Genomic DNA, 25,298 nt, shown 5'->3' with positions numbered 1-25,298 from the left:
TTAGAGAAGGTAAATTAACAGCGCTGACATACAACTGGATAAAGTTATCCCTGAAAATTACTTTGATGCGTTTCCAACTTTGGGGCACGTGGGTTGAAAATCACAAAACACTTTCTCTGAAATCTTCCCTTCTCTGATACAGGTATGTTCATGGGCTCGTCCTCTATGCCATTTACCACACAACCATCAACTCACTTTCAAGGTTTTCCAGCCATGGGAGTTCCTGTGCCTGCAGCAACTGGAATGATGGGAAGCATGATGGGACAATCGGTGCCAGTCATGGGACAGAGCACGGGTGTGATGGTAGGAATGGGAATGCCCAATGGATTTACTGGTACTGCACAAACTGGTGTGATGGGACTTCCTCAGAATGTCGTTGGACCTCAAGGTGGAATGGTGGGACAAATGGTTACTCCACAAAATAAGTATGGATTGCAACAAAATCAACAAGCTCAATGGAACCTCACTCAGGTAAATGCTCCCTGTTCCCAGATAAGGGTGATTTAAAAAAAGATGCTGCTTTTCTGATACAAACTGTTGAGCTGTAGGAAGACAGCTGCAGTGGAACTGAGTTACAGACTGCCGGACTATGAGTTGCTCAGACACACAGGAAAAAAGAATCCACAATGAAATAAATTAAAGATAACTAATAAATAAGCACAGAATAAACTTTGCCAAGGGAGACCAAACTCAGCTTTCTGCTGCTGTAGCTAGTCTCAGCCCATTGTCTGAATTAGGTTAAATAAAATAATAACCTACTAGCTTCACTGTAATCATGCCATACTGAAGTGTAAACACAGCAGTATAGCTAAAAGCAGAATTTAATTGCTTGAGGATGGCTATTAACAATTAATACTTTCATTTACAGACTTCAGGATAAATTGCAGTGGAATGTGCACTGCTTTACACTGCGATATTCTACTGTACATAATTTGCTTAGATTCACGTTACTTATCTGTAGTATTTCCATGCTATTTTTTATGTTTAAAGGGTTCTCTAAGTGTCGGTATATGCTTAGTACTATATTTATACAGTGTCCAATGAAACGTCTTAAAATTATGTAGTTGAAAGCTTTTTTTTTTTTAAATAAACGATTCCCTAAGAGATCAATATGGATGATAGCAACTCTTTTTTTCATATGTTTTTAATGAGAGGAACAATACAATATTTACATGCTGCTTACTCTAGTGATTCATGAAGTGAACCTTAATGACTTATTTAGATTTAATTATATAAAGTCCTGCAGTATGAACAGGTATGAAGGTAAGCAGTATTTCTTAAAGGAATAAAATAGGCCTTATTTGAAAATAGAGGCTGTCATTCTGCTTCGAAAATTACTTTTTAAAATGTGAGAATTCCAGAATTTCAAATGAAAAAATCCTCTATGGTCTTACTGTTAACAATCTTTTTTTTAAGATACCTGACTTTAAAAAAGCCCCATATCAGCTTTGACATAAAAATTATGCTTCTTTTCAAATATATATTAAAAGTTGGCTCACAGGACAAGCTCCTACCTATTTCTGCACTACTTGCACACCAGATAATAATATCAGTATGCTCATATTCAGCAATTTGTAGGGGAAATGTGTTTCAGTTAAAAGGGGAAGAGCTTGCTTTACTTACCAGAATAGCCTACTTTATATAGTCTGCTTCTTAAGAATTCTGCTCAAGAAAAGATTAACAATTAGGTGAGATGTTCTCATCAGCAGTTTTTAATTTCCATGTTCAGTGATTGGTCAGTCATTTTTGCGGATAAAAGTATGAAAGCACACAGTACTGAATTTTACCCTGAAATACTAGCTTGCAGTTCATTTAACAACTTCTTTCACCAGTTTTTCACAATTTCCTTTTGTACACTGGTGTTGCATGGTTTTGTTTACATGAACTCTGAAATTTTACCTAATGCAGTCTCTTACTTTAATCTGATGCTGCTTAGCCAACATCCCTGTTCATTGCTTCTGATTATTAATTGCTGTCTTGCTCTCAAACACTTAAGAGGGGACATCTTTACTCTGTCTATATGGTTAAGTTTTGAGCTTGTCAGTAAGTGTTTTTTAGAAGGTAAGAGGTTTTTAAAGGTTTTTATATTGGGTGCTGAAAATTACACCAAATAGATAATAGTTTTAGAAAGTAGAAGTATTTTTTGCACTGTCCTTAAGATAAATGTGCTTGATTTGAACCGTTTCCCACCTTTAACGAATTAGCTTTCTTAATTTAAGGCAAACTATTTCACTTGTTTTAAAGTAGTTAGGGTATCTTGAGTTGCTTCTTTAGCAAAAATGCTTAGATTTAGACAACACGCAAGTTAATAAATCTGTATCTTTTTTGGCCAGCTAAATCGACAATTTATATAAAAAAGTGTAGTCAAGATTTTGAGGTCTCCAAATAAATAATGGTGAAACAAAAAACATGTGGAGTTGCAAATGTAGACAAGGCTGTGCTACCTGCTTTTGTGTTTCCTTATTGCAGTTGCCAACATTTTGTTGGTTAGCTTTGAAACTTCAGGCTGGTACCAACTGAAACACATCAGATTTCGTTGTCACATGCTCTGTGAATTCACCAGCAGAATGTTTGTAGGCTTGTCATACACACCAAGTGCTACAGCCAGCCAACCTATGTATAATGATGATCACTTGACCAGAAACTGGTTCCCAACAAGCTGGTCCCTTAAAAAATGTTCAGAAGCTTATCTTGAGTCAATATTTAATACGAAATATTAAAGTTAGGAAAATATAATTTAACTGGGTTGCTAATTTAGGAGGCATTACTGCTTTTTGGCTAATAGTGTGTTGTTTCTCAGCACCAGTACTAACAAGACTTGTGTATGCTTCACAGATGAATCAGCAAATGGCCGGGATGAATCTCAGTAGTTCCAGCAACGTGATGGGCTTTGGCCAGCCCCCCAGCACAGTGGCAGGATGGACTGGAAGCTCCTCTGGTCAGACTCTGAGCACACAACTGTGGAAATGAAAGTTGCAATAGAAGTTTCCTCCAGAACAGCCACCTAACATTCCTTGTTCAAATGCATTTACTTTTGCTGTTCTCTCCATGTACATACTCTTTTTCTTTTTCCCAAGCTGTTCAGATTAAGAATATAACTGACTGACCGTGTTGTGGTCTATATTGATTTAAATTTGATGTAGTGAAAAGCAGATCAAGAACACATTTATATATCATTGGCAGCGTTTTCATACAATGCATATGATTTCATAGACCATGTATTTAAGAAGCTGCTTAACCACATACTGATTTTTTTCCCTCAAAATTCTAGATCAAATGTTTGCATATAAGGGATGTAGCTATCATGTTAGTAATATCCAAAAATATAAACCCTGACCCCACCCCCCCCAAAAAAATTACCCAGTAATCCTGTAGAAGGTACTGTATGAACAAATGTTTAATCATATATAAATAGAATGTAAATGTATCACTGAGCAATGTTTTCTAGTGTATCAAAGAAATTTTGTTTCATCATACATTTCACTGTGATGTTATTATGGTGTGCATAACAGGGAATATGGTTATTGAAAGAAAGATAAACCTGGATGTTACTGTAGTTCTACAAATTAATAGTTTATTCTTTTAAAAAATGAGCATTTGATCCATTTGAGTTTCCTGTGATAAAGTACCCAATCTGGCTCACGAGGCATGTACACAGTATTAATGCTGAGAACTAGTGGCACAACATGTATACAAGGTAACTCAGTGTGAACAGATATATTTTTTCCTCGCAGTGATCCAGGTTTATGACAGTGATTGTGTTTACATTTTATGGTGCCTCGTAATGATAAAATGTTATTTCCCTATATTAAAAGGATAAATCCATAAATGATTGTGGGTTTTTATTTCATCATTGTACGATCAACTGGACAGCTATTTCTTCCAGAAGTCTGCTTTTAATGAAGGAAAACGTTCAATTTGGAGCAGCTATTTATGCAAATATTGAGATCAACTGTTCATGATTTAAAATCAGTTTATAATTACACCATTAAGCTGGATAAATACAAAAACTATGTACATACATGATGATTTTGAAAATATTCCATTGCAGTCATGTTTCTCTTGCTTGTTTTTACTACGTGGAAACAGCTTCAAAATAAAGGTAAGTGTCAGTTTATTAAGACGAGCTCAGAAATGCATGCAAACAAGTTAGAACGAAGCACACCCATTTGATTTGCTTATTAGAGTATCTGACAACTTTCGTTTTGTTTCCACAGAAGTCCGCCAGGTGACTGTTCAGAGATCTCACACGTGTAGACTGTTGTAACTGGCTGATTGCAAACACCTTCCGACACGCCTGTTGTACTGCACCTCCTGTACAACTTTGTCTCCAGTTCATACCTCGATATTGACTGTGTCCAGATGGTATTTTGGCTCATTAGCTAGATTGACTTTTTCTGTTCGTGTGTGCCATACAAGGACCTATAAAACAGCATCTGTGTTAGTACAGCCTTCTCCAAAGAAAACACAAGAGCTCCTTAGAAAGGAAATTATTACCTTTGTGCAGTTGTTTGCTTTTGGTTCCAGTTCCTCCACTGTAGTTATCTGTTTCAGAAAATCTGATTCTTGCATTCCCGGCTGAGAACCACGACGCTTGAATACAGCTTTTGGATGCGACAGAATCACTTGAAGACTCACAGCAAACCCTTGAAGAAAAAAAAAAGGTTAAGAAAACGCTTAAGGTTTTACATTTTGTGCAGATTACACTTAAGCCTAGAAATCTCCATGTTCCTTTTAAAAACGTGTAAATTTGATTATCTGGGTAGACAATATTTAGTAGTTCTGTACATCCCACATTGTTTTGTTTTGCCCTGGAGATGCACTCAGATTTTTTTTTATTGCACTGTATTTTCAACACGTTTAATCAGTTTCCTGTAATGAAGAGAATGTTTTTTGCCTGAGAAGTCAGCTATTGCTAAGATGTTGGACTATTTTCCCTTTCTACTCCTAGTTCAGAAAATAAAACTAAATTTTTACTAAAATAAAATGTATGACATTGACACTGAACAAACACTTCTAGGTTTAAAGGTGAGAGTAAAAAAAAAAGTTACGTAACTGATGACTGTCATCTTTAGAGATTTTTTTACCTTGTTGATCAGACAGGTTGTTTATAAGCAGTCACCTGCACGACAGTCTGTAGCTGATCTGTGCATTGCACTATGCAAAGGATTTTATCTGTGGGCATAGCTCTGTTGGCAATGCGTTCCCCCTAATAACATACCCTAGGCCCCCCAAAGGGAGATAAGAAACCAAGAAAAAATCAGGAGTGTGAACAAACACCCTTTCTGAAGCAGAAAGGTTAGCCTTCCTTCCCATTTGCTGTTACTTACAGAAATGTGTGTTTTCATTCAGTAAGGTTCAGTCATATGCGTACTTCAGGTATGACCCAAAACTGTTCTGATACACTTGTGGAGAAAAAATACGTTTGCAATGCCTTATGTCTAATAGTTAAGACTACCACATAAATAAATGCTTTTTAGTCAGTTCTGAGTGGTGCCAGCTGCCCTTTGTAAGAGAAGCTGCTGTCCCTTTACAACAGTTTTGACATCTGCTTTGGAAAACTGTGAGCATGTTAAGTTCTAAAGACAATGTTAAGATTTTTCTCATTAAAAAGGAGTATAATTTTCTCTAATGGAATATAACTCTGTCTCCTTTTTTACCGGAACTGTCTTGCTGCTGTATTTTCCTTGAAACTACCTGGGTCTTTTATGGGAGTCTTTTAAAGAGGAAAATAAAAGGAAGCAGTTAATACATCACATGCAAAGATAGTGTGTTGAAACCATGTTTACCTTACAATACAGTAAGATTCCAGAAAGTGATTTTTTTCTTTAAAAGTAAAGAATTGCCCTGGTTCAGTTCAGTATTTTTGGTTAGGTTTTCTTCTAAATTAGAACAAGCAATTACAATTTTTGGTGTAACCACTGCGGTTGACAGTTTGGGCACAAAACCACACTGTTTGCTCTGCAAGGTAAGTCAGTCTTTGCTGGAGCCCTGATCAGCTGCAGGAGCTGTTTCCTTTTAAAACGCTCGAAGATTTAAGCTCGTCATCCGTGAAGAAGAAAACCAAGTAAACACCAAAATTAGTGCCGTGGCCTAGATTTAAAGAGTGGTGAAAGCATCCATCCTAGGTAGAACAGAAACACATTTCCTAGCATTTCTTTGCACGTTTCACCTAACTTGGCCTCTGATTCCCCATAGTCCATACTTATCAATACAAGAATTCCTTCTAGGGTCTCTTGGTGCAAACCTGCTTCTGCGTTGAGAAATGGAGTCAGGTCTAAGGATGAATTTGTCCTATGCTTATATCTTCAACAATGCTGTAGCCTCGGTACTGTGTTACTGCAAACCACTCTCCTAGAGTGCTGTCAAAAATCCCCCCACGTTTTCAGACATGAAATTAAGCCAAATTATTAAACTGTTGTACACAATAAGGACATAGACTGCTGTGCACTGACTGGCCTGAGGCTTGGTTTCGTGAGCAGTGGTCACGCATTCTCTGGGTATCTTAAGAGACTGAGTAAGCAGCAACTTGAAAATAATTCAGGGAGACTTATCTCCCAGCTCTGCAGTTCTTCAGCTCTGCTGTATAACTGCTTTACTTTCACATGACATATTTCTGTAGATAAGACTTCCAGCGGACTTGGAAAACATTTTCTAGTGCCAGCTTTCGGTTGGCTTTATCACAGATCATTTTGGCATCAAGAAGAGATAGATGGCTGAGGTTTTGGCCACGCTGGCACTAGTTACTCCCCTTGGTAGCTCACGATCCCAGGACAGTAGATGAAGAGCCATCGTTGTGTCTGAATTCTCTCCCCACCAAGGAATTACGTGGAATTAATGTCTCCAGTGTAGCATAACTGAGCAGCACCACGCTCAGACAACTCTTACTTCATTATTCCTGCAAGGTCACACTGAGCTTAATCACTTGAAATACCACAGGACAATTTCATAGACAAAGTGTAAAGGGGCATTTTGTTTGTTAAGTGCAAGGCTGTGACCAAAATCTAACAGGCTGAATCTCTACCTGGATACGAATGAGTTTTTGGAGGATGAGACCTCTGGAAGACGTGGCAAAACCTGCATCTGTGCTTCCTTCTGTGGAACCGATCTGTTAATTCACACCTTGGCTTGTCTTGGATGAATAGTTCCTGTTCAGTGATAAACATTTTTCTTCACCCAGTCAGACAGCCTTTGAGGATTGAGTTGCCACAATAAATGCCTCTGCCTCCTGAAGGCTCTAGACAGGATACTAGCTGAAGGCAAGCTAGAAACTGAACATCTTTATCACTTCCAGAGTGATAATGGAATAAATGTTTAGCATTTTAGCCTGTTTAGCTCAGTGCTGGTGTTGACACTGGTTTCCACACAGTTTGAGGTAGTACCAACTTTGATGTGTTAAACATGTCCTGACCTGGGATCTGCTTCCTCCTTCTCCCTGTGATGGAAAATTTGGGTTCAATTTTTAAAAATATGTATTGTTTGTACTTCAGGACAGAGAAATGTTCTAACAATTCATTCACCTGAAAGAGGTTCTCCATTATGAACTGGGCAACCTGTGAAATAGCTGTTACATACTTGATGGCGGGGTGGGGGCTCTGAGATTGTCTGCTGTAGCCACTCAATATTTTTTTTTTTTGTTTGTACTTTGTCTTGCAGCAGCGGCTCTATCAGATCCAGATGCAATGCACCATGCTTTGCAGTGTCTTTAATAGACTGGCTTTTTTCTCAGGAGAACCGTGAGAAGGATGAGATGTATTAAAGATCTCATCGCCACAGCATCCAGGAAGCAGGTGGCTGCTCCAGCCCTAGCAGAGGGACTTGGAGCACAACGAATGACTCAAAATCTGCCTGCCCAGTGAATCTCACATATAGATTAATCTGTATGCCCGAAGCAGCTGCTGCAATGCTAATGTGAAGCATGCATCTGTTTTCCTTGACCAGGCTTGACATTGCGAGATTCATGATCTAACTTGTTCTCATGGGTGGTGAAAAACTCCTGCACTGGAAACAAGCTGTAAGTAAATCGATAACAGTGTCACTTACAGAAGATTTAGAATCAGGTCTATAATAAACAACACAGCGCACTCACTTCAGCTGCCCAGGTGGCTATGGATAACCCCTACGGTTAACTCCTTTACCAAAAGGGTTGTGAGGCATTGGAACAGGCTGCCCAGGGAAGCGGTGGAGTCACCATCCCAGGAGGTCTTTAGAAAACATTTAGATGTAGAGCTTAGGGATATGGTTTAGTGGGGACTGTTAGTGTTAGGTCAGGGGTTGGACTCGATGATCTTGAGGTCTCTTCCAACCTAGAAATTCTGTGGTTCTGTAACCTGAAAATAGTTTGTGGTGATTTGTTTTTTTTGGGGGAGGCACAGGGAAGGATTTTTTAAATTCCCCCTAGCCTCAAAGTGTTCTTGTTGCAGCCTGCGTTCTTTTAGATATCAACATATCATGACGTACTGGAGCTGGTATTTGCATCAGGCTCTCTAGGTCCAGAGAAATTCTAGTATGTCCTTGTAGGCAGCCTAAGTATTTGTGGAGCCTGATGTTAGGACAAGCACAAATAGACCAAATCTTTAACAGAAATTATCAGGCAGTACACGGGAATAGTGTTCTAACCAAACCAAAAGCAGCTATTGCTTCAAGTTATTATTTTCCCAACCATTCAGACCAAGCTGCCTAAAAAGACGTAAAAAAAACGATGCCATACTCAATGGGTGTGCGTCCTTCAGGGATAAAAGCCATGACAGGAGGCAAGTTGGTGAAATAAGGAACGGTGTTCAAGCCCTTCTCAGGCAGTTTTACATCAAGGCAACCAACTACTGGAGTTTCACCTCCTTCACTACGGGACTCCCCTGAAAAAGGGAGTGCGATGGCTCTGTCACATCATTTTTCTGCCAACCTATTACAAAAAGAGTGCCTCAGCTAGAGTCACCAGGAGCAAAGATGCTTCGCAGCTTTCACAGTCAAATCCTGTTCAGCCTGTGACAGAAATACTAATGAAAAAAGGTGTCTGTCTTGCAGTAAATTTTGCTTAGATTAAGATGAAACCTGCTTTGAGTGACAACGCATTTCCATACTTCTAGTTCCTAACATGATGGTATAACTTTTTTTTTTTTTTTAACCTAGTTTTCCTCAGTTTGTGTTTAACCTAGATTTTAATAACACTTTTAAAACCTTAGGACTGTGTGTTTGAAAAGACAGTATGTTTCCTTTCCTACCCTCCGGGCAATGTTTGTCTGTATCTGGAGGAAGATTTTCTTAATTTCATTCTTTGTGTAATACAAGAGCCCAACTTCTGTACCTTTCATGTTGTGGATATAGAATTTTGCTTAGCTTCGTTTAATAAAATATCATCATAGTCTAGGTAAAAGTACAAACAATATTTATTGCAGAATCCAGTAATGTACCGTTTTCACTGAGAACTACAAAGCCAACTCTTCAACAGCTCTAGGTAATGCACGTTTCTAAAGTAATAAGCACAGGTTGAATTTCAGCCAATGGTAAACACCTTTTACCATTCTCATGAAACCAAATAGGTAAAATTTACCTTAGAAGTTGAGAATTAATTTTGGCTTGTTCTGCCACACTGCTTTCCCTACTTAAATCTGTTCCAAAGCCAGTTCTGCAAACATGGAAATACAGCCCTGGCACACAGGCTTTAGCAAGAAGACCACTTCTAACTGTGGAAAAAGAGGGGTGCTTATTGTATCACTGAGCCCTGCGGATGAGTCCAGGGGCTCTCAGGAGGCGAGAGAGCAAAGAGCAGCTCCTTTCTTTTCCCTCCTCAGCCCCGCTCTCCCCTGCTTCTGCTGGACAGAGCAAAAAGGGGAAAAAAGAGACATATACTCTTCCCCTGCCCCAGCCTTTTTCTGAATGCACACTTATCTATCTTCCAGGTAACTTGTGCTTTTCCTGCTTATTTTCCTTGAACTCACACACTCTTTTCTCACACCCCTTTTCTCTAACAGCCAAATGCTCTCCCATGTGTTTCCAGTCATTTCTTACCCCTTCTTCCTGCTAACTCGGACTCACTGTCACATTTTGCTTACAACACCCAATTCTCCTTCCCTTGTCTTCCCTTATGATAAGGAAGTCTGTCAAACTCTAGAAAACACCTACTGTTAAAACTGAGGCAGTACTTTAAAAACACCAGAACTAATTTGTATGCTCTGTTGGTTGCCAGACAATAAGGAACACAGGAAACAGCTCCTCTGCTTTCTGAATGCAATTTAGCACCGGGGAATAACAGTGTCAACCACAAACTTCTCGAAAGAAATCAATGTTCACTGAACAGATAAAATGTGACTGCCACATGCGAGGACGTTTCAAAGAAGAAACCAGAAGTTGGCCAGCTAGGGTCTTCAGCTGATCCTGATGAAATCAGCAGTACCTGTCTCCACTTGTGGTAGATTTGAATTTGGCCCTGTATCTTAAAGTCGAGGATAAGAAGTTTGTGTACTTAAACACAAGGATGCACTTCAGCTGAACAGCCACAAATTAAATCGGGGACCTTTTGAACAGCCATCCTTTTCATACCAAGCCTCCTGATCAAATCCTTGTGAAAATCACTAAGAAAATACGGTTCTGTGAAAGAACAGAGGCCCCTTAGCAGTACCTTGGGAACCAGAACATTAATTAGAAACAGCTATAGACAGCTGGACAGCTTAACTTATGCACTATTTTTTATTCCTGATCTTCCCTAGGTGCAATATATGAAATAACCTTAGTTGCTTACGTAGTTGGTGCCAGTAGGAGGAGGAATTCCAATGATGCAACAAGCATTCACTTCAGTTTACTAGCAAGTCCTCTAAGTCCCTGAAGGTATAGAGGTGTGGTAGGGGTGACAAGGCTGGAAAACAGTGCTCATGCACATCCTGTACACTACACCTCTTCAGACACCTTTTTATTTCTGAATTCACAGCTTCTGTTCTGATTGTGCCCTTCTGCTGTGTTCCTGAGGGGAATGAAGATGCAAACTTAAAATACATATTTACCTGACTACATAACATTCATTTTCCTCTTTACTGAAATAATGGTATTAAAAACTTTTTTTTCCCCGATTTTTCTTTTTTGAAGAAAAATATAAGTACTTTCACAAAGTAGTACCTCCTTTTTGGTGATTCTGCAATAATTTCCTATACTCTCAGCCCTTGCATCTGTTTCCGTAACTCTCTCTTCCATGACTTCTGTAGTCATGTCAGAGCAGGTCATGCTCCTAGTGGAGCTGCTTTTCCCTCATGCCAGTGTTTCAGCCAGCCACTGCAAGCTGTAAGCAAAGATGACATGAACTTCCCATGTATCTCTTCATATCAGGGTTAGAGTCCCTTGGCTAATGTCTTGTAATGGCTTTTTGCCTGCTGCTAATGAATTATGAACCATGCTATCAACCTTACAATGCCCAAGAGCAACCAGTTCTACTACATAGTATCTGTACATATCTATATATCCACAGGCAGAGACTGTTCTTAAAGCATGGAGCTGCAGCCAGGCTGCTGGCATTTTGGGACTGACATACCTAGATATCTCCCTGAGGAATGCCTCTACCTAGGGGCTTCAAAATTTTTCATGCCAGGTGATACTAGTAACCTGTCAGGTTTCTACAGTGCAGAAAAATTCACCTGTTGATACTTCTGCTACTACTTAGTTCTCCTAGTGCTATTTTTAACCAACTGTACTATAAATACTGCACATATTTGTCATCAAACACTTCAATCCATATAAAAACATTCTGTTGAGAGGAGAAAGCAGTGCCCCTTTCCCATTCCTGAAGCATAAAGGTTTTAAGAAAATTGAAAACTGCTGGCTATTTCTATCCCATTCTTGCCCTTGTATCCCTACTTTTCCCCCTCCCTCTGCTCCCTGAGTACAGAATATGCTTTAGTGCAAATACCGTATCATTCTGGGAAACCAGCTGCTGCTACATCAGCAACCAGAATTCGGCACCGTGTTGATTCATGTGGCAGTTGTGAGTATATAAAAAAGAGTGTCTAAGCATGGACTGACAGCAAGACAGAGCTCTGTGGTGTGCTAACTTCATAGCAGAAGATTGAGTAGATCAATTTTGAAGCTTTTCTGCCTTCATCTATTAGGCTATAGCTGACAGTGATTTTTTCCCCCCCTCAGCACACCATTTCATACTATATCCATCTACAGTTATCACCATCATTCCAAATAGCCAATAAAAAATGAATTATTTCATGATAAAGTAGCATTTTACAATATGGGGTCTAAGAAGGGTCTCCATTTATACTGGCTGCAGTAGATTGATGACACAAGGAAAGGGAGGCGTTCCTTGCAAAAATTAACTCGTTAATTTTTTAAAAAAATTAACAGCTTAATTTACAATTAACTTGTAAATTGTACTTGTAATTGTTTCAGACAATTTATACAACGTAACTGCCAAGCTGCCACATAAAATTAAAAGCAAGTGAGAAGTAAGTTCAGCTATCACTAAGAAGCAACTTAATTAAACGAGATGTGCAAGCTAAGACTTCCAGGATATTTAATGCTAAAGGGCTACGTACAGCGGCTACACTTCAGAAGTTTTAACAGCTGCTTACCTCGAGACATCTGTTTCTGTCCCACTCACAGAAAATGTAGGTCTGGGTGTTACAAGAAACACATTCATGTGCCATGAAGCTTGGTGCTCACCTGCCATGTCGATAGCAAACGGCCTGTCAGCCCTCCAGCCCGTATACCAGCCGACGACTTTGCCGTTTTCCACCACGGGGCGCTCGTACCGCCGTCCTCCCACCAGTCCCACGGGCCACACCGACACTTTGCGGGTCGTACGCATCTGCAAGAGGTGGGCACAGCGTGACTTTGGGCATGCTTTTACCTAGTAAGCTTTTCTGTAAGCGTTGGTGGAAAGCCTACACATTAATCATCAATACTAGATACTTATGAGGAATTCTAGCTTACAGATGTCAGCCCAACAGAGTAAACACTTGGAAGCTGCATAGGCCCACTCATTTTCTGTGAAATCTCCAGCTCCCTAGCTACTAGGCACCTCCGTTCTACTGGAAATACCTGATTCAAGTTCTCTTTATAACAAAAATGTTAAAAGCCATGAAAAAACAGTACTTGCTTTCTTGTTTGTTTGGGTTTTTCATGGTGCATTAGATCTTTGTTGCAGGCAAAAAACTACAGCATACTATCCGTAGGTGTATTTCTATAGACCTCTTATCAGTTGTGAGAGAGATCCCAGTGAGAGAGTTTATAGGAATGATTAACAAATACGCATTTCATTAAGACATGTATAATTAGAGACTGTTAACAAATACACAGAGTACAAGATACGGTGACACACAACCCTTCCCCTATCCACAACATACCAGATTTGGACAAAAGATGCAGATTAGATCTACTAAAGGCTCACAAATAAATAAATGTTGGGGCTATCCCTTTTAACATTTACATTTCCTCTCAGAAAGAGCCGTTATATTTCTGAGAAGGACATGAGGCAGGTTGGGCAGTGTGCTGCTGCGAGTTTGTTGTCAGTAATGGGAGTTTTTTTCCCCAGTGTAACCAAATGTAATTCTGGAAATGCAGTCTTCATCTATCCTAGAAGAAACTATAGGTACTGGAAAATCACTCTTTCTTTAGCAACAGGCGTGTTGTACTGGGATTCTTCTGTTCACAGGCTAGAAGACCACCACCTGCAGAACACAGGAGGCGAGCCCCAGGCCCTGCTCCCCGCAGGAAAATGGCCGCCGCTGCGGCCTGAGGACTTGAGAGGCCAAGCACAGAACTGACAACGGGGACACAACTCACACCATTTTAACACGCTAGTTCAAAAGCCACTGGTTTAACTACCGTGCTTAAATATGATCTTACTTAAGCAAGCAGGAAACTATTCCAGTGTGACATGGGTTTAATTCGATCAATTTTTAAAACAATCTCATCTTCTAGTGCAGTTGAGGCCTGTTCCTTAGGGAACGGTTATCCCTTTCTCCTTCCAAGCACTCATCTTAGCAAGAAAAGCAAATGAAATTTTACTTATTTGTAACTGCACTCCCCTATCGATAGATGTTCAAGTAAAAGACAACCTTGGTTAAATATTAAACACTTCCCTCTTTCCGTCAAGGTGAAAGATTTATCATATGTATCATCTACACTCCCAAGAGATCCACTAGAAAAAACAAAGAGAACACTTCACTCTTGTTGGCATTTCTAAGCTAGACACATTAGCAGTTTTTTTTAAGAGAATACAGGAAATGCATAAAATACATATTTAAAAATCCAGATATGTATGTGCACGCAAAGGAGAGGTGTACACCTCCTCTCCTTCCACTTGTTTGTGCACATTTAATGTCAAAACTATTGACTATTTCAGCGTCGGTAAGAGACCGCCATGAATGTCTCTACAGGTTACTGTCAAAGGTGTTTGCCTTTAACCGTTCTGCCTGCTTAAAAGTATTTTTCTTTTCTCTCCCACTCCTCCATTCAGAAAAAAAAAAAAAAAAAACAAACAAACAAACAAAAAAAAAAAAACAAAAAAACAGAATTAGCAAGTAACTATTCAGATATGGAAATCAGACAAACCTTCTCATGAAGCTCTTTTAGCTCTGGTTTTAATGATACATCCCATTTGCAAGTTTTTCTAACAGCGTATTGGCATTAACATCTAAGCACATGGGATATGGACACAGAGCATGATCCTTTCAGGCTTGTCTACACAGCTAACTGTGCCTTAGGTTTTATGGGGCACGATCAAACCGCGCACCCACCTATGGCACACCGGTGTTAGGACACGTGTCCTCTGCCCACTTTCTGTTGGCACTAATACCTTCTGGAGTGCATGGCTGCAGGAGCAACTTCTCGGCGTCTGGATTTACAGCACTTTGACAGCTCTGTGCTAGCTGCCAGCCTGCACCCATGCTCTGCATGGTGATCACAAGCTGCCACAAGGTATGGGCAGGATCCCAGCTGCACCACAGCCCTGCCTTCTCCCACAGGAAGCCTTTGGGCAGCTACGTTGCAAAGTGAGCCCGACCACACAGAGCTTCTAGGCAAGGCAAATACTAGCTGCAGCATTTATGCTAACACAGCTAGACAAATTTTCATCAGTACTTCAGCTTACAGTCTGTAGGGAAACCTTGCTACTCAAGAGCATCCCACTGACCTCCAGAAAGTAGCATGAAATGTCCCAGGAAGGTTTAATTATTACAGTCTTGTGTTCATCTCCATGTCTGTGAGTTAAGTTTGTAATGCCACCATACCTCAGGGGAAAATAGGCACACATTTACAGAGCTCTTCATTTTGCACTCGTGTTACTTTCTTTGTTCTCACAGGTTACATTTGTGGAGAATGAAATAAGTAGGTGTCAAGAATACAGCAATCCCTTTAAGTACAAACTGAAAAAGCACATCTAGACCGGTATTTATGTTAATTCTGAAATACCTTACAGCCTCAGGATTTGCTAGGCAGACAGAAGTAGGAATATTTCTTTTAATCTTCTGAGAATTGCATTATTGCATTTAATGTACTCACGTGTCATGGCTGTATTTATGTACGATGGGAAGAAAGCTGTATTTGGATTAAAAGGTCAGCTTGCAACTGAGATTTGACACTACTAATCATTAGGACACAAAAAGGTGATTGAAAAACATGTTAATTCTAAATAGCTTTGCTACTGTGAGTTAAACTACCGCCAAAATCCTATAAATTACAAACAGCTTCCTAAATTACTCTTCTAGCTGTCACTTTAATGTGTGGCAGCACATGCTATCTTAATGTTTGCCACTTTTAAGTCCTATTAGTTTACACGAATAAGATTCATCTTTCTTACACATAACTCTCCGAAGGGTAGGCATCTAGTCAATCCTAGTTAAACTTTGAGAGTTAATGAGCAGAGATAAACCTGCCGATGTGATTCATCCTGCCCAGCTTAGACAGCAATCTTAAAATAGGATGAATGTCCCTCTGGAAATGTTTTGTTTTCCTCTTTACTTTTTGATTATCTGAAGGTGGTCAGGACACAGGAGGACAGTGATGCACTGGATGGGGAAAGATGCGGAGGACATTGCAAGATGGCAGATCAAGCGAAAATGAAGCAATTGAGAACTAGGAAGGAGTGGGCAAGGAAATGACAGGAGAGAGCAGTAACAACTGACAAAAGAAATCCCAATGAGGTGATGGGAATACAGCAGTAGACATAGTACTAATATAGGAACCACTAAAGAATAACAAGTGAAAATGCACAAAACGTAGCTGAGCAATAAAATAGATAGCGTTAAAAGCATTGCCAAAAATAGCACCGCAGTCAATCAAGAAGAGCTACTTAATGGGATGTGCTGATGGATAGGTAAGATGCCAAGCCAGGAAGAAAATAAAAAAGCCCTAGGGGAATGAAGGTAAATGACAAAGAGAAGGAAATATACTTCCTACAGTGAAAAGGCTTCAAGGCAGGAACAACAATTCCTGTGTTTTTGCAGGCTGATGTTGATGTGTTTCTATTTGGATTCAGTGTTGACAGCAAAAACAAACCTGGCTGCCATGTGCAGTAAGCTTTGTTCTGTTCTCTGTCACTTCAGCCCCTGTGTAGTTTGTGATCTGCACTGGTCAGCCTACAGATTATCATCCAGGCTCACCTGGATGAAACTCCATCCCAGTGAGTTTCAAACAAATCTGTATGCAAAATTCCAATTTATTACTACCAAAAACGTGATCTGGAGCCTAGAGCTCCTTCAGCACAAGTCTTTTAAAGCATGACCATAGCCAGGTTCTTTATCAGTTCTCAACCAGGTGTTGTGCGTTACTCTCAGGTCACATCAAGTCAACTTCTACTTCAACAAAACTTACCTGACTGCACTACAAGCTATGACAGCTCAGCAGCAACATTGCCATGTTCATTTCCTTAGACATGAAGAGGAGCTCCTTACTTCAGAGGAGGTCCTGTGTCAGAAAATCTGTGCCAGTGGTTTTCTGGTTCAGGGACTGTGAGTGAGGCTTTCGTGGTAGTAACTTTAAGAAGCAAGTCTGTTGTCAGTAAACAGGGGTCTGTGTCTCCACCACAAAATGTGTAGGAAGGGTCTACAAATTGAAGAACGTGTCAGTCACTGACCTAGCCTGCCCTGCCCCACAGCTAGATAAATGGCATTTAAACTAGACCTGAAGGATCTACGTCCAGGTGGAGGCCAGTGACGACTGGTGTCCCTCAGGGGTCTGTCCTGGGACTGGTATTCTTTAATATCTTTACCAGTGACAAAGACAGTAGGATCAAGTGCACCCTCAGCAAGTTTGCAGATGACACCAAGCTGAGTGGTGTGGTTGATACAAGAGAAGGAAGGGATGCCATCCAGAGAGACCTGAACAGGCTTAAGAATTGGGCCCATGTGAACCTAATGAGGTTCAACAAGGCCAAGTGCAAGGTGCTGCACCTGGGCCAGGGCAATCCCAAACACAAGGACAGACTGGGAGAACTCACTGAGAGCAGCCCTGCAGGGAAGGACTTGGGGAGTTTGGTGGACAAAAAGCTCGACATGAGCCAGCAGTGTGTGCCTGCAGCCCAGAAGGGCAACTGCGTCCTGGGCTGCACCAGCAGAGGGGTGGGCAGCAGGGCAGGGAGGGGATTGTGCCCCTCTGCTCTGCCCTTGTGAGGCCCCACCTGGAGTGCTGCATCCAGGGCTGGGACCCCAGCACAAGAAGGATGTGGGGCTGTTGGAGCGGGTCCAGAGGAGGACCACAAAGATGATCAGAGGGCTGGAGCACTGAGAGAGCTGGGGATGTTCAGCCTGGAGAAAAGATGGCTCCAGGGAGGCCTCATTGCAGCTTTTCAGTACTTGAAAGAGCCTTACAAAACAGAGGGGGAGCAGCTTTTTGCTCAGTCAGATAATGACAGGACAAGGCAGAATGGTTTTAAACTAAAAGAGGGGAGATTTAGATTAGATGTTAGTTGGAAACTCTTCACTCAGAGGGTGGTGAGGCACTGGCACAGGCTGCCCAGAGAAGCTGTGGATGCCCCATCCCTGGAGGTGTTCAAGGCCAGGCTGGATGGGGCCCTGGAAACCTGATCTAGTGGGTGGCATCCCTGCACATGGCAAGAAGGTTGGAACGGAGTGATCTTTAAGAGCCCTCCTATCCCGAGCCTTTCTATGGTCCTCTGATGTTTGTTTTATCTTTTCTTAAAGACCACAAAAAACAGAAGCTCTACAACCCTCACAGCTAATCTGATCCAGTGCTTTATCATCCTTACTGTTAGACTTTTCCCAAATATCTGCCTTAAGCTTCCTTTGCTGATTTTTACCCAGTCCACACCACATCGGAAAGATGATAGATTAATTTTCCCTTCTCTCAAGCAACATTTTATGTATTGGATACAATGATTAATGCTTCTAAATCCATGGGTACAAATGTCAGCACTGCTTCCCTAGGGGAGAAAACAGTACTAAACTACAGCAGTTAGGAGCCAACTTGGGAAGAGTTCCAAAAAATTTGTTGTTCATGTTTCTTTTGGCTCTTCTACTTACTAATTCTTTTTCTTATCCTACTTTCTGTCATTCCATTCGGCTGTGTTCCTGCATCTTGCAAGGCACCCCCCGAAAGAGCCTCCAACCATTCATAATTAATTTGATAGTAATGGCATTAGTTTCACAGGTAAAAAGGAAAAGACTGTTGTCAAAATACAGAAATAGACAGTGCTTAGCACCATGTAATCCAGAGTCCTTCACTTAGATAAATCTGCTTCAAATAGCTTAAAATTCAAGGAAACAGTGACAAAAAAGCTATTTCATTGTTTTTCTACCAGCCTTTTCTCATCCAACCTTTTTAGCATAGGTATTACACGTCTACGTGCAAGGGGAATTGTCAGTGTGCATTTAAAATCTGTCACGTATTCTTAAACCATTTATATACCAGGAAGATATTTAGTGTGCTGCTAACTCATATTTAGATCTTTTTTATTACGAAGGAAATAACTAATGACAGCCAGCTAATATTTAATTCTGTCTAGGCTACTGAGTGTTATTTTTAAGGCTATGGCAAAAATCTGATTTTCCAACCAGTTCCAAGAGATGCGACAAAAGATCTCCATGTTTTTAGAGAGAAACAGGTTAATTTACACTACTTTTAAATCATTTGCATAAATATATCCATTAAAAGATATACGGAAGTCTACTTTTACATAATTGTCATAACTTGAATATACTTTATTAAGCTTTCAAAAGAACACTAACCCTTCCCTTGTTAAATTTGGAGTAAATTGAGTGAATACTCAACTCTTCTCCTGTGTCTTCTCTGAGTTGCTTTCAAACTATGTTACAAAGGAGATCATGGGAAAACTGAAGCCTGAGTTCAATTTCCCACTGTTCTTTCCCAGAAAAACCCTGTCTAATATGAAGCCTTCTTGGGGGGATGGGAAGAATGACTGGAAAAAAAAAGATTTTTAAGAAAATACTTAAAACCCTTTGCCCTTCTTATGCTAATAGAGAATAACAGTCATGAACAGTCAGAGATGCAGAAATTTTGTCTTCACTTTCATAATTCTTTCCTGAGATTTTTTCTTTTGACAAAGCAGATATCAATGTCACTTCTCAATTAAGGTTTAATCCAGAAACTATTCAAATGGAGGGAGAAGCTCCCATTAGGTTTCTCTGATCGCTACATCAGATCAGAAGTCCCTGGAATGTGAATGGGCTGGTCTGCTTTTGGTGCTAATTTAAGTCCATGGATAAAGTAGCAAATTAAAACTGCCACCTCCTACAAACCCAAACCAATTCAAGCCATTGACAAAGAACGCAATACCCTGAAACATGTATAAAATTAACTTTGATAAGGGCCAACACCTGCATCACACATGCATTTGACAAGTCAGTGTGTAACAGGTAGGTGAGTTCATGAGTTCCTTGCAAGGGGTGCACAGCACAGCAATGAGAACAGCATCAGTATGGGAACACCATGTTCAGTCCCATAACAGGATGGAGGCTGTCCTGCCCTCATCACACGTCACAGAAAGCCCCACACCATCGCAGAGGGCTCCCTGGAAAGGAAGGAGAACTGTGCGTGGCTGACAGACACATCCACTGGCCATCCGATGCCTACATGACACACAATGCCTGCAAGTATTTCTGTTCTGATTTTACTAACATGGGTATTTTAAGCCACGAACTGCTACCAGCATTTAGGATACCTGCTACTTTGTACAAATCCTCTGGGAGAGGGAAGGACAGAGGCATGAGAAAATGTTTTCAGTGTGAATCACTCTCACAGCTCATCCTCTGCTCCACAGTGCCACTACGGAAATTATCAGTGTCTATTAGCGAAGGCATGATCTTTACTATTTTTCCTCTGTTCTTCATGAATCTTCATTCCCATCTGGCTGATTTGAGGATGATCCTGCCTGGGCAATCAAGGCCACCACCTAAGCATTAGCATACTTCCAAAATACTAGAGAATTTTTGTTTTGATTTTGTTTAAATTATTCCTTTGGAGAGTGACCCAGATGACTGTCCTCTTCACTGATCAGATTCATATCTTTTTTTTTTGTGGTTCCACAAATCTTGAATCATCTGTGAAGACTACCTCAGATTCAAGTATTCAAGCAAAGGAGATGGAGGTCTCTCTCCTCCACCTCCTTCCCTTCTAGCCCGACAGGGCATTCTCATTTAGGCAACAGCTGTGGCAATTTGAATTCTGGTCCCCAACTCAGTGAGCAACCAGACAAACTAAGCCACTAAATAAAAGGATTACTTTCCCCTTAGAAATCGTGATTAATGCTTTGCACTGTGTTCTGCAGGTCTGCATTCAGAACACACCTTACAGTGCAAATTCCTCTAAGGACATTCAGTCTGTGAATCCTCAGCTCACACTCAGACGTCTAAGACAGTGGTGTGTGCTTGCACACTTTAGACACCCAGCAAACCTTGCTATGAAATCTGAGACACCAGTGACCAAAGGGCTAGGGGTGGCAGTGAGGGACATAATGGTTTTAGATATAAGCACTTGAATTTCACAGTTACGTGTCTGATCAAAATACAAGCAAAGGTGACAGATAAAACTTAGGACCCTCTGAAAGTCAATGCATTTCTGAATAGTGCAAGCTCACCTTCTAGCACATTAAAGACCTTTGTTCCTGCTCTTTGTACTCCTGAAGCAGCATGGCCCTCATCCCCAAAGGTTTCAGGGGAGGTTTCACCACACAATCAGTAGCAGAATGGATCTCCAACTTCACCTCACTTGCATGTACAACCATCTGTGGGCCAAGCAAGCAGTGGCCTTTGGCCAACTACTCAAAATATGGAAAAGGCAGAGAAAACAACTGAGACCCACAAACACATGAAGGATGTGAAGAGGGAAGGGAAGTGGAATTTCGGCAACGTCTGCCTTCAGTTTCCAGTGCTCGGGCTGATCTTGTTTAAAAAAAAAAAAAAATCCTCTATGAAGGTGGAATGCCAGCCTTATCTAAGATTTTCTTTCTGGAAGTCTAAAAATACAGAACTGCAGTTGCTAGGCATCAGTCACAATATTACAATAACTTGCATTCAGGAATAAGATGAAGCACAAAGACAACAAACCATAACAGAGTCACTCCAAAAAGCACAGCCTACAGTAAAAAATAGAAGTTATGATGACTCATGTAGGAACATCTGTATAGCCTATTGGATACTGAATTTGGTATTTCAGGCCCCTCAGAAGCTTTAAGAACCCAGGCTGAGGTTCAAGTGATAAAAGACATTTTCAGAAAGTGGCCTGCTTTTCTGATGGAGAGATGCAGTTGGACACCTCCAGGCAAACACATCATATCTGAGCCAGGAAAAAAAATAAATCAGTTTTGAGGTCTGGATCCCAAAAGAATAAATGACAAAACAATACACCAGACCCAGCAGCACTGAAGTAAAAGCATGATTTTTCACCTGAGCACCATTACACTCTCAGGTGAAAAGAGCTGGGGATAACTTAAAGAAGCCACACCTCCACTCCTGGAAATATTTCTTGATCATAACTGTAACCACACTTAGCTCTCCAAGTAATTTTACAACCCCTGAGCCAATTGCTCCTTTCCCCAAAGCCTTTTCATGAGGATTAGCCTGAGCTCAGCCAGCAGGGAACACAGTAGCAGTGGAAAGACACCAGCTACAACTAAACATGTTCAGCCCCCCTCCAGCCTGACTGTGAGGAAGTACTTTTGCCAGTCAAACACTAAGCTACACACACACGTGCCATTGTGTGTCCTACAAAATAAACCATTATAAAAGCACCAGATTTACTGCAGATGGTGACACCGACCAGCAGCCAGCTGGCACATCCCCTGCCCCTTTCTGACTACATATATAAACGAACAGACCTGTGAGTGAAACACACACCTGACACCAACCCAGCTGGAGGCCACCCAGCCAACGCAGGTGGGACCAGCACTTGGAGCTCCTCTCTCCTTGCTCCATGTTTGCACTGCTCTCCCAGGTAAGCAGACTATAGTTAATCAGACCTCGGGATTAGGCAACTGCCCATCTGGAGAATCCACCTGGTAAGGTAACCAAGAGCAGGCAGAAAACACCTCCCTCCCAGGCTTCTTTACACCACTTCCACGACGGAGTTACTGCTGGAGTCCTTCTGCATGCAACACGTTCTGAAGTTGCTCTTTTTGTGCTTGGAGAAGAGAAGCACAGTTTACCCCCATAAATCAATCAATCCCTGAAGGAGAGAGCAGGATTTACTACAGAGCTGTCAAGCCAGAATCCGTAACCACAGAGAAGTTGTTTTTTTCCTTCCTTTTTTTTTTTTAGACAAGAAATAAAATTTCAAGCAATGCCTAGACTGAAAACAAGGCTACTAGCTCCCTCCAAACGTAACCTCCCACTTGTCAGAAAGGCACATCCAGCCGGCAAATGCTGCCAGAAGACTTTGGTTAACTTGGCCAGGCCAACAGGGCATTCATTCCTGGAGTTACTGTCAGTGGCATCCCAGAGACCTGCCCTACACACCGCCCATCGGCAGTGCCAGGAGACAGGGATAGCTGGAGCAGGAGCTCTTCCTCTGCTCCTGCACTGGAGCTTTCCAGCTGCTACCTCTCACAAGGAGAGCTCATTCATTCGCAGGATTCAAAACAAACACCTCCTGCACAGCGGCTGAACCCTGGTCAAAGAGAAGCCGTGGGGCTGCGCAGCTGCAGGTGTGAGGTTACTGCTCCTGCCAGCAGGAGGGAGCACAGGTTGCCTGCTCCATTGGTAATTTCTAAGGTCAGCCCTTCAGACATTTATTCCTTCGCCTTCATGCATTCTGTGACCGAGAGATCACTTGTACCTTTTCTTTTCATCATCCACAACAATTAGAACAACAGTACAGGGAATAATAAAAGAATAAACCTGACACAGACCCCAATAGCTGTGGGCCACTCAGGTGACATGCAATACTGTTCCTTTAGTTTGCCTTAAGCACTTGCACTCCAAAAAAAGTAGAGATTCACCTCCAGGTATTTTCTCTCACACTACTTGTGGTGTGAAAGTGCATTTTCTGAATCAATTCACAGAGTCCCTTAGTAAGAGTGAGGTTAGTTTCACATCTCCGAGCAGAGACGGGCACTCCCATCCCACTGAAGATCAGTATATGGGATTACTCCGCCTCATAACACCCCCAGCACAGCCGTGAGATCTTAAGGAAATCAAGCACAGCAGGGGCTTAGCCCCCAGGCAGAGGTCCCCCAATTAGCAGTTTTGATGCCAAATGCTAAACTGGGAACTAGGGCATCTCTGCTCAACGGGACCTCGTACCTGTCAACACGCAGACAGCGAAAGCGGATGCGCTACAAATCTAAACACAAGCCAACATAAGCATTTCTAAAATAACCCGCTCTGGGGAATTTCACGTGCTTCACATTTCTGTGCGCCACGATCCTCTTAGCCTACCAAGAGGAAAACATCTGAGGGAGCACGATGCCTGTGAAGTGCAGATCGGGGCTGCTCGCTGCTCTACACCGCACCGCCTGCCGGGGAGAGGCAGGGCTCAGGATCCGTCCCGAGCCCTTCGCCTTCCCCACCTGCCTGCCAGCCACCTGTCCCGTCCCCTTCCCACGCCATCCTGCCAAGGTTACCCTCCCAAATGTCACGGGAGACGCGAGTGCTCATCCTGCTGCTGCTTTACATCCATTAATTATTATTAAGCATCCCTCCTTCCTGCCAGGGAAATGAGACAGAAAGCCGGATCACCTCCCCCAAATCCTCGCCACTTCCCACCGAGAAGGGGCAAAGCCCTTCACCGGGGGGCTGAAAGCACATTTCTTCATGAAAGAGCCTGCCGAAGGGCTGGTTGGTCCTTACGGGGACAGCCTGCTGCTGCTCGTAGGGGCTGCTTGTAGGGGCGGGGGGCTCGGGGAAGTCGGGGCGGCAGGGGACAGCCCCGGAGGAAGGACGGGGCAGCTCGGTGCCTGGCCCTGGAGCAGTTTTTTGCCTCCGGGCAGCGAGAGCACAGCCTGAAGGACCCGAAACTTGCCGGGAGGAGCAGAAAACCCCTCCGCAAGTTGGCGGGGTGCCCCAAAACACCGCGGCGGCGCGGGGCGTCGGGGCTGGGGCAAGGAGGGAGGAGATTTTAGGGGGGGGACGCTGCCCGAGGGGAGCCCCACGCACCTCGTGGAAGAGCTCCAGGCTGTAGGTGTTGTCGTCGTCGGCGAAGAAGAGCACCCCGGGCTGCGGGGGGGGCAGGTGCTGGTGGCGCTGCCGCAGCCAGGCCAGGCCGGCGTTGCGCTGCTCGGTGGCCCGGGGCAGCCCCGGCCTCTTGTAGCGCCGGGGCGTGGGGACGTGCAGGTGGGTGCAAGGCAGCCCGGCCGCCGCCACGAAGCGGCTCACCAGCTCGCTGCGGGCCGCCGCGTCCTCCACCAGGATCCAGTGGAGCCGCGACACCTGCCGGAGGGTGTTGGCCAGACGGGTCAGCTCGGCCTTCTGCACCGGGCGGCTGTAGGTGGGCGTGATGGCGTAGATGGTGGGCAGCGCCGCCTCGGGGCCGCGCACACCCACACCGGACCCCCCCCCAGCCCCGCCATCAGCCCCGGCTCCGGCCCGCGGGGGCAGCGGCGGGCGGCTGCTGTCGATGTCCAGCACGATGATGACCACCAGCACCCAGGGCAGCAGCAGGAGGAAGCGGCCGAAGAGCAGGGACTTCATGCTGCAGCCCCCCCCCCCCCCCCAGCCCCACACTCAGCGCCGCCCCATGGACGGCAGCGGGGGCGCTCAGCGCATGGCCGCCCCCCAAACCCACCCCTCGGGGCGCCGGTGTCCCCCCTCTGTGCTCCCCCGGTGCCCCCCGGTCTCCCCCCGCTGCCCCTCGAAGACCCCCGGTGCCCCCCGACGGGGGCAGCAGCGCGGCCC

At 42.9% G+C, this 25,298-nt stretch overlaps 2 protein-coding genes across 5 annotated transcripts in view; one reads left to right on the top strand and one right to left on the bottom strand.

Annotated features, from left to right (window-relative positions):
• SMAP1 (small ArfGAP 1) overlaps nucleotides 1-3,434 on the top strand; it is an 82,861-nt gene extending 79,427 nt beyond the window's left edge. For all 4 annotated transcript variants that reach the window (XM_068678232.1, XM_068678234.1, XM_068678233.1 and 1 more), the window contains 2 exons: nucleotides 143-471; nucleotides 2,836-3,434. In XM_068678232.1, coding sequence (XP_068534333.1) covers nucleotides 143-471; nucleotides 2,836-2,970 — 464 coding nt within the window. In that variant the 3' untranslated portion in view covers nucleotides 2,971-3,434. The remainder of the gene's footprint in view (nucleotides 1-142; nucleotides 472-2,835) is intronic.
• Nucleotides 3,435-3,827: 393 nt separating this feature from the next.
• B3GAT2 (beta-1,3-glucuronyltransferase 2) lies at nucleotides 3,828-25,118 on the bottom strand. The gene is made up of 4 exons (XM_068678236.1): nucleotides 24,561-25,118; nucleotides 12,655-12,799; nucleotides 4,498-4,646; nucleotides 3,828-4,422 (listed from the first exon to the last, which is right to left on the bottom strand). Exons 1-4 carry the CDS (start codon nucleotides 25,092-25,094, stop codon nucleotides 4,336-4,338), a joined length of 915 nt encoding a protein of 304 aa, XP_068534337.1. The 5' UTR covers nucleotides 25,095-25,118; the 3' UTR covers nucleotides 3,828-4,335.
• Nucleotides 25,119-25,298: the final 180 nt, after the last annotated feature.

This window comes from Anas acuta, chromosome 3, assembly GCF_963932015.1.
Source record: "Anas acuta chromosome 3, bAnaAcu1.1, whole genome shotgun sequence".
NCBI lineage: Eukaryota > Metazoa > Chordata > Aves > Anseriformes > Anatidae > Anas > Anas acuta.
Note: the sequence above shows the minus strand (reverse complement) of the source record. Positions and strands in the feature narration are given on the sequence as shown.